The sequence below is a fragment of the Mustelus asterias genome, chromosome 20 (assembly GCF_964213995.1).
Source record: "Mustelus asterias chromosome 20, sMusAst1.hap1.1, whole genome shotgun sequence".
NCBI classification, from domain to species: Eukaryota; Metazoa; Chordata; class Chondrichthyes; order Carcharhiniformes; family Triakidae; genus Mustelus; species Mustelus asterias.
The window spans coordinates 6,371,735-6,381,850 of NC_135820.1; the positions used below are offsets into that span (position 1 = coordinate 6,371,735).

At 44.4% G+C, this 10,116-nt stretch overlaps 1 protein-coding gene across 1 annotated transcript in view; it reads right to left on the minus strand.

The window, feature by feature from the left end:
• The window catches only part of LOC144508748 (B-cell receptor CD22-like), a 42,837-nt gene extending 39,473 nt beyond the window's left edge, over positions 1–3,364 (minus strand). The window contains exons 1-2 of the mRNA XM_078237057.1: positions 3,272–3,364; positions 2,749–3,066 (exon numbers count right to left, since the gene is read on the minus strand). Of these exons, the coding sequence (XP_078093183.1) occupies positions 2,749–3,066; positions 3,272–3,317 (364 nt within the window). The 5' untranslated portion in view covers positions 3,318–3,364. The remainder of the gene's footprint in view (positions 1–2,748; positions 3,067–3,271) is intronic.
• Positions 3,365–10,116: the final 6,752 nt, after the last annotated feature.

Sequence of the window (10,116 nt, forward strand, 5' to 3'; positions counted from 1 at the left end):
GACCGCAAGAAACTACGAAGGGTCGAGAGTGAAGCCCAGTCCATCACGTAACCCAGCCTCCCACCCATTCACTCTGTGTACAATTCCCGCCGCCTCGGAAAAACAGCCAGCATAATTAAGGAGTCCATACACCCCAGACATACTCTCTTCCACCTTCCTCCGTCAGGAAAAAGATACAAGTCTGAGGTCACGTACCAACCGACTCAAGAACAGCTTCGTCCCTGCTGCCATCAAAATTTTGAATGGACCTACTTCGCACTAAGTTGATCTTTCCCTACAGCTACGACTGTAACGCTGCATTCTGCACTCTCTCCAATCCTTCTCTATGAACGGTATGTTTTGTCTCTACAGCATGCAAGAAACAAAACTTTTCACTGTATACTGATACATGTGACAATAATAAATCAAATCAAATCAAATCAGTGCTGCGAATTATGGAGGCTGCACCATTGGGATGGGCTACACCTGAGCGAGTGTTCTAGGAACCGACATAACACAATAACATGAAATTAAAGGAAAGGCAGGAAGCGAGGGGAGAAAAAAGGGAGATGTGCTACATCAAAGAGTAGAGATAAGGCAGGAGAGAAAGGTATAAATTTGTAAAGGAATAGTGTTCTTTGGCAGGAAGAGACAGAGATACAAATCTATGATTAAATCACAAGACAAAGTTGGAAGTTGCCAAAAATTAGGGGACAAAACTAAAGGCTCTCTATCAAAACTCAGGTAAGATTTGAAACAAAACCGATGAACACGCATTCTCCGAGAAAAAAGAGCTACCAAGAGAAGGAACCACCAAATGGCAACTAAAAAATTAAAGGCAGTATCAAACTTCAAATAAATATATATAATTACACAAAATTGGTCCCATATCATAAGATTCGACAGCATATGAAGTAAAACAGCAAATCATGATTAAAAGATTAATGAAGAGAGGAATAGAGCATGAGGGAAAGATGGCAAGAAACATATGAAGTGATAGAAAATGTTTCTCTATTTATATTAAGAAAAAAATTGCTAACAAAGTAAGTCAGTGTTATAGAAAGTGAGTCGGGAATTAGTGAAGGAAAACAAGGGGATGGAATATGATAAAACATGTACTTTGCATTGGTCTCCCATATGGAGGACAGAAGTAAGAGCCCAGAGTCCTTTCAATAACTACCGTGTGCTGTAGATTAAGAGGAACCAGGAAATGTATTGTACTTCGATTGTTTGAATGCATTTGATTAGGTGCCACATCAAAGGTTATTCTGGAAAATGAAAGTTCCTGGCAAAAGGGGTAGCATATTGGCATGGATAGGAGATTGGCAAAATGACAGAGAACAAAATAGGCATAGATAGATCATGTTCTGGTCGGAAACATCTAAGGAATGGTGTGCAACCGGGATTAGTGTTGGGACCTCAACTTGCAATTTATATACATATCTTTGATGAATGAACGGAAGGTCTGGTTCTTCAATGTGATGATCATAGTTCGATATGTAGCAATGTAAATCATGAAGGGGATGTCAAGATACTAGAAAGGGAAGTAATTACAGCAAGTGACTGGGAAAAGCTGTGGAAAATTGAGGATCCTGAGGGAAAATGTGAAATTGTCAATTTTGGCGGAAGAATTTTAGTAAGTTTATCATCTATGTGATGAGAGACTTAGGAGCAGAAGGATAAATTGTCCTGGTGTATGAATCGCCAAAGGTCAGCACGAGGTTATAGCAATTAACTAGGAAAGCTAAGAGTTTTGCTTACTAATATTATTTACTGCGAGGGGAATTGAAAACAGAACAATGATTCAGGTGTATAGCGCATTGGTGAGACCACAACTGGAATATTGTGTTCAATACTGACCGCTTTTTTCAAGAAAGGATATTAATGTAGGCAGTTCAAAGAAGGTTCACCAGACTAATCCCAGGGATGGGTGGGTTATTTTAAAAGGAAAGGCCTCACAAACTGAGATTGTATTCGCTGGAGTTTAGCAGAGTATATGCGCCTTCATTGAAGCATTCAAATTTCCAATGCGTCTTCACAGGGTAGATGTAGAAAGTGTGTTGTGTCTTGAGGGAGAATCTATAACTGAGGATCACTGTTTAAAACTGTGGGTCACCGATTCAAGGCAAAGAGGAGGAGAAACATTTTCTTTGGGAGGTGGCCAGTCTTTGGAACTCGCTTCCTTAAAAGCGGTGGAATCAGAATCTTCGAATTCTTTAAGGCAGTGCGACATACATTCTCAATAGGATTTGGGGTGAAAGGCTATCGGACGTACGTGGGAACGGGCAGCTGAGGTGAAAGTCAGATTCCCCTTGAACCTATTGAATGAAGGAACAGGTTCGAGGGGCGGAGCAGCCGAACCCAGTTCCTAATCCGGATTAGGCGTCGAGCATGTCCAGGATTTGTTGCTGAACTCGAATTGTATTTCAGTGAGTGGAGAACCACCTACTGAGCTGCCGATCTCCTTCTGATATCTAGCAGTTTGTGGCAGTTGTGTGGCTTTCGAGGCCAGGAATGGTAAGGGTCAGCAGTTTCGCTGTTGGCCTGGACTGGCACGTAATGGATGAAGATACCCGTCCCTAAAGAGATATTCAACCATGGATGATGATTTCATGACCACCATTAGTGTGCCCTGCTTTCAATCCCAGCTTTATTGAGAAGTAAACAATGTCATCAAAGACCGTGATGGCGTCATTTCCCCCAAAGCATTTTCTGGGGGTCTGGAGGACTAATTATCATCAACTACTCCCGAACGATGTTTGTACTTACTGTATATTCGAAGTCTAATTGCGGCTTGTTGCATTTGCCCGGAGATGGGGATTATATCTAATGCATACAGGCCAGAGTCTCCGTGTGTCACATGATCAAGGCGTAAAGTCGCATTGTTAATGAAAAGTTCTGCCCTCTCTTTATATGCCCCGAAGTATGTTGTTAAACCTCCCGTTGCTAGCACTATCGTCGTGCTGGCATTGACTTTCCAAGTCATACTAAGAAATCCCGAGGTATTCTTTTTCATCAGAAAATACACGGAGGTTCCAGGAATGCTGTCAATTGAATCCTCAGCCAGAATAAGAGTTAGCGTCAATTCTGTAAAGGAATAAGCAGAAGAGAATTGTCAGTTGTACTTGTTTATAGTTGTGGAAGATTCATTTTAAGCTTACAACAGACGAGTCCAGTGTATAAGGCCTGAATCTCAGCGAAACCAACCACAGCAAACTGGATGAGACGACCAACAATTTGCATCTGTGACATTTCTCATTCCGATTGGAAGTACACTCAGAGTATAATTCACCTGAACTGGCGAACAGGAGGAATAAAAGGGACGTGAGCATCGCCATGACTGCCACCACCTCCCAGTGTGAGGCAAGAGAAAAATCTAAATGCCTGATCTTCCGTATGGGAAGGGTCAAATTCCAAAGTAATTGCGCTGAACTTACACAGGTGACGCCATGTTCTTTCGATAAAAAAGATAATAAACTCGGTGTTTATGATCCCTGCTTGCTGATGATTTTTTTTAACTTCCTGGTTCAGCAAATCACTCCGAAACGGGGGAGGGCGGGAGGTTGTTAGGTTGTGCCAACCATTTCCAGGGTCTTCTCGCATGATGGTTTGGACTGTACCAGGTAGATTTCTTCTCTGAAATAATAATAGCAAAATCACACATGCCCATTGTTTTGGAGTCAGCACTGGATTTCACTTAACAATCAAACAGGAAGAATTTTAAAGGTGCACTCACAATATCAGGCACACAACCAAAGACCTCACTCTCTCCGTACTACACTGTGGAAGAAAATACCTGCATTTGAATGGCGCCTTTCACCACTTCAGGACGACCCGAAACCAAATTTCAATTTTTCAACTTCCAGAGTGATGTAAGGTAAAAGAAAGCGAGGCAAAACCGACAGCGAGGGTGGTTTATGGCTCACCTCAGCAACATACATATTTTACACAAAATCAGACAGCAGTGGAACATTCCAGCAGGTCTGCCAGCATCGGCGGAGAGAGAATAATGCTCACGTTTCGATTCTGGATGACCGATGACGAAGGGTCTCGAAATCTTACCTCTTCCCTCTCTCCACAGATGCTGCCAGACCTGCTGAAATTTTCCACTATTGTCTGTTTCTGTTTCAGATTCCAGCATCCGCAGCATTTTGCTTTTATTTTTGCTTATACTTCTTTTGCACGCAGACCTGGATGATGGAAATTCAGGACTGGCTGCTTAGCATTCCAGGATTTAGGCGAGATAGCGACGGTGCCAAACGAGGTGGGGGTGTTTCTTTATAGATTAGGGAGAATTTCACAGCTATAAAGAGGGAAGACACCTTGGTGGGATCATGCAGTGAGGCAATATGGGTAGAACTCAGGAACAGGAGAGGCGATATGGGAAAACTTAGGAACAAGAGCGGTGTAATCATACTTTTTCGGTGGTTCTTCAGACCTCACAACAGCCAGCGTGAAGCGGATGAACTGATATGTCAGCACATTCTCACTGTGTGTCAATTTTTCGAAGGCTTCTTCCATTTACAGGACGATTCACACCTAAATGTGATCCTCCGAAATGCGTCACCTCGCATTTGTCCGGATTAAACTCAATCTGCCATTTCTGTGCCCAAGTCTCTAATCTATTTGTATCCTGCTGTATCCTCTGAGAATCCCCGGGACTATCAGCAACTCCACCAATTTTTGTTTCATCTGCAAACTTACTAATCAAACTACCCACATTTTCCTCCAGATCATTCATATATACTGCAAACAACAGATGTCACAGCACTATCTACAGATCTCATTCTAAAAAAAACACCCTTAACCGCTACACTCTGTCTTCTATGTCCAAATCAATTCTGTAGCCATCAAGCCAGCCCATTTTGCATCCCATGTGATTTTAGTTTTTGTACCAGTATGCCATGCAGGAACTTGTCAATCGCTTTACCAAAGTCCATGTGAACCACATCCACAGCCCTTCTCTCATCAATTAGAAATCATAGAAGAAATCATAGAAACCCTACAGCACAGAAAGAGGCCATTCGGCCCATCGAGTCTGCACCGACCACAATCCCATCCAGGCCCTACCCCCATATCCCTACATAGTTACGCACTAATCCCTCTAACCTACGCATCTCAGGACACTAAGGGCAATTTTAGCATGGCCAATCAACCTAACCCGCACACCTTTGGACTGTGGGAGGAAACCGGAGCACCCGGAGGAAACCCACGCAGACACGAGAAGAACATGCAAACTCGACACAGACAGTGACCCAAGCCGGGAATCGAACCCAGATCCCTGGAGCTGTGAAGTAGCAGTGCTAACCACTGTGCTACCGTGCCGCGAAGTGACAGAATTGCTTCTGTCACTTCTTCAAAAAACAGAATCAAGTTGGTGAGACAAGGCCTCCCCTGTACAAAATGATGCTGCCTGTCACTAACTCGTCCATTTTCTTCCAAATGTGCACATATCCTGTCCCTCAGTGTATTCTCCAAAACCGTCCCCACCACAGGCGTCAGGCTCACCGCCCTGTAATTTCCTGGATTACTTCTGCGTCCTTTCTTAAACAAGGGAACAACATTAGCTATTCTCCAGTCCTCTGGAACCTCGCTGTGGTCAAAGGGGATGTGAAGATATCTATTTCGGCCCCACTATTCCCTCCCTTGCCGCTTGCAGTAACCTGGGATACATCACCTCTGGCTCCAGCAACGTATCTGCAATTAATGCAATTTAGGATAATCAACAAATCCTTATTCTATATACTGACATTCTCTCGAGCGTTCACATACCTATCCCTGACCTTTAGCCTTTTGACCAAACGTACAATTTTCCTTGTCATCCAAGGTTCCCACATCCTGCCATTTGTATTATTCATTTTTGCGGGACATGCATGTCCTGAACTTCAATCAACTGGCCTTTAAAAGCCTCCCACATGCCAAACATGGATTTACCCTCAAATAGCCACTCACAATCCACACTCCCCAGTTCCTAGTTAATTGGGATGTATTTGCACCAATTAAGCACCCTCACCAGAGAGCCACTATTGTCCTCACCCATGACTACCCAAACTGTCACTATGCCCAAAATGCTTCCCCACTAAAATATCAATCACCTCGCCCAGCTCATTCCCCAATGACACGCCTAGTATGGCCATCTCCCTGTTTGAATTGTCAAGATAATGTCACAAAGCCATCCTGGACACTTCTAACGAATTGCTCTCCATGCGAGCCCCTGGCTCTAAGAGAGTGTCAGTCAATATGGGGGAAGTTAAAGTCACATACCACAATCACGCTGATTTTCCACTATCTGACTACACATCTGCTCCTCTGTCTCGTGTGGGAGTTGGGAGGTCTATAGTACATTCCCAAAATTGTGATTCTACCCTTTCTATTCCTGACCTCCACTCAATGTCTCACTGCAAAATTCCTCCAATGTACTCCCTCAGCACAGCTGTGGTGTGTTCCCTAATCAGCAATGCAACCCACCCCCCCCCCCCGCCCCCCCACCCCCACCCCACCCCCACCCTTTCGTTTCCCCTCCTGTCCCGTCTGAAACAACGATATCCCGGAATGTTAAGCTGCCAGTCTTCTCCGTCATTTAGCCATGTCTCAGTAATGGCAATAGCATCATAATTCCAAGCAGTAATCCAGGCTCTCAGTTTATCTGTTTTACTTGTTATAGGTCTTCCATTGAAGCAAATGCACTTCAGAACTCCAGACCCGCGAACCCCGCGACTTCCCTCTGGCTGCTCTGTCTCTGCGCTATTTTTATCTCAGTCTCATTTTCTTCCCCGGTCCCTGCACTTATTGGCCTGCTTTTTCAGTCCCCACCCCTCTGCCGCACGAGTTTAAAACCTCCCGAAATGCACTAGCAAACGTCCTGCCCAAGATTTCCGTGCCCTCGAGTTCAGGTGGAACCCGTCCTTCGTGCACAGGTTCCACATTCCTCAGAAGATATCCCACTGAACCATATACCTAAAGTCCTCCATCCTACACCAGCTCTTTTGCCACATGTTCAACTGTACTATCTCGCTATTCCAAGCCTCACTAGCACGGTGCGCAAGGAGTAACCCCAAGAGGTCCTGCTTTTTATCTCCCCATCTAACTCCGTCTTCACAGGACCTCTTCTCTCTTCCTGCCGATGTCATTTGTGCCAATGTGAACAATGACATCTGTCTGTTCACACTCCCGTTTCAGGATACCCTGTACCCGCTCAGAGATATCTAGGACTCTGGCACCAGAGAGGCAACACATCATCCTGGAGTCTCATTCACGTTCACAGAAACGCCTGTCTGTACCCCTGACTGTCGAGTCTCCTATTACTATCACTCACATGGACTTTGCTCCATCTTGTTCTACAGCAGAACCAGTTGTGGTGCCACTGGCTTGGCTGCTGCTGGTATTTTTCCCTGACAGGCTATTCCCTCCTCCCAACAATATCCAAAACGATATTGTGCATTCCTATGTGCCATCCTTTAATCTCTGAATGGTTAAACGTATTTTGAAGTTGCAGTTTGATAAATCATCTAAGGAAACATTATTAAATAATGGTGTGTCCTGGCTGCCTGAGGTGAAGTTCGGGAGCGGCTGGGAAGCGTTAGGATTCCTGTATTGGCTGCTGCTGGGATCACTGCAATGTTTTCTGGTGAGAAAGCCAAACTGTTTGTGCCTGGTGGTACTTACCTTCATTTGTTGTGTGTGTCTCAGTCATTTGAGTTGATCTGCTGGTATTCGCTGTAGTTTGTACTGATTAGCGCTGGGCTCGAAGTTCTCTTTGCTCCTGCGGTCCATTAAGTGGTTGCAACTGGGGTCGACGAGCTCATGGAAACTTGGGTCAATGTGCTGGTTGTAACTCGGGTCGCTGTGCTGGTTGCTGATGGGGTTGATGCACTGGTGGCAACTGAGGTCGACGCAACTGGGGCCAATTTGTTGATTGTAACTGGGTCGATGTCCCAATGGCAACTGTGGTCGAAGCAACTGAGGTGGATGTGCTGGTGGCAAATGGGGTCCGACACGCTGGTGGCAACTGCGGTCGATGTGCTGATTGATGATGGGGTTGATGTGCTGGTTACAACTGGTGTTGATGTGCTGGTTGCAACTGGGGTCGATGTGCTGGTTGCAACTGGGGTCGATGTGCTGGTGGCAACCGTGTTCCATGTGCTGGTAGCAACTGGGGTCTGTGTGCTGGTGGCAACTGGGTTCCGTGTGCTGGTGTCAACGAGGGTCTGTGTTCTGGTTGTAACTGGTGTCGACACGCTGGTTGCAACTGGGGTGGATGCGCTGGATGCAACTGGGGTCGGCACGTTGGTGGCAACTGTGGTCGATGTGATTGGGACAACGGGGGTCGATGTGCTGGTGGCAACTGGAGTCGATGTACCTGAACCGAAAATAAGATACTGGGAAAAAATAGTTTAATGTCGGTCTTTGATAAGTTTTGAATCAAATTATTTTTCTAGAGGAAACCAAACATCAGAGTACAAAAGGTTTCTTCTATAAGATATTATCAGTGGTGAGGAAATTGTTGATTGTATTTTAATTATTGGATAATTTCAAGTGCGTTTTCATTTTTGTAATATTGGGGTTGGATTGACAAGAATCCAGGAAATTACAGAGCTGTCAATTTAACATCAGTTGTTGAGAATGACTGGAATCTATCATAATGGACAGACTGACTGAGCACGTAAACAAATGTATACTAGATTAACAGGAGCATTGGCATTATGTAAAGCAAGATGAAAGGGCATCGAACGGCCCATCTAATCTGGGCCATATCAACATTCGAATATCAAAATAAGGAGCAGGAGTAGGCCATTCAGCCCATCAAGTCTGCTGTTCCATTTAATGTGATTACTAATGGTCGAATAGCAACCTCAAAACTGCATCCTGCTTAAACGCTGATAACATATCATCACATTGCTTCTAAAAAATCTATCCACCTCTGCCTTAAAAATATTCAAGCCTGCCCTTCCACTACCTTTTTAGGAAAAGAGTTCCAAAGATTCACAGCCATCTGAGTGAAATAAATTAACTTCATCACCGTTTAAAATGCGCGACCCCTTATATTTAAACAGTCAATCCGAATTCTAGATTCGTCCACAAGAGGAAACATCCTTTCCATATTCACCCTATCAATACCCATCAGGATCTGAAATCCAAGTCGCTTCTTACTCTTCTAAACACTCGCGGCTACAAGTCTAGCCTGTCCAAACTTTCCTCATAAGACAACCTGTCCAATGCCGGAATTTGACCGGTAGACTTTCTCTGAACTTTTTCCAATGCATATTCCTTAATTAAGGAGACCAACACAGCACGCAAGACTGCAAATGAGTTCTCAATATTGCCATGCACAACTGGAGCAAAACTTCCCTAATATTGTAATCAATTCCCCTCCCAATTGATGGTAACATTAAGCTTTCCGAATTCCTTGCTGGACCTACATATTTGCTTTTTGTAATTCATAAACTCGGACATCCAGATCCCTCAGCATCATGATGAAGAACATTGAATTATGTAAGGTTGGTACTTTATGACAAATTTATTGAAATATTTGAAGAAGTCATTTGCAAGAGATACAAGGGAATGTTCATCAGCGTTACCTGTATTAATTTCCCCCAGAGAAAATCATAAGCATCAAAACAAGAGGTAGTGAGAACAAATGGCAATTCATGGAATTGGATGTATCGGTCAGATTTTGATTGATAATTGGTTTCAAAGTGGGTCACTAATTCAGAGTAATGGTTTTCATTATGGACATGAGGTTACAGTGGGCGAGAGGCTCATTGAGAAAATGGGCAGAGCAGCGACAGGTAGAGTTCAATATCGGGAAAGGTGAGATCATGCACTGTGGATCAAATCGAGCAAATCCTTAACATCTCGCGGCCTCCCAGCACCCGACCCCCTAGCACCTTCCTTCAGTCCCTCCATCATCCGCCCCCCTCCACAATCCCTGGATGCTGAGACATGATGTGGAGATGCCGCATTTGGACTGGGGTAAACACAGTAATAAGTCTCACAACACCAGGTTAAAGTCCAACAGGTTTATTTGTTAGCAAAAGCTACTTTTGCTACCAAATAAACCTGTTGGACTTGAACCTGGTGTTGTGAGACTTCTTACTGTGCTGAGACATGGCTATCACATACCTCATCCAATCGCCC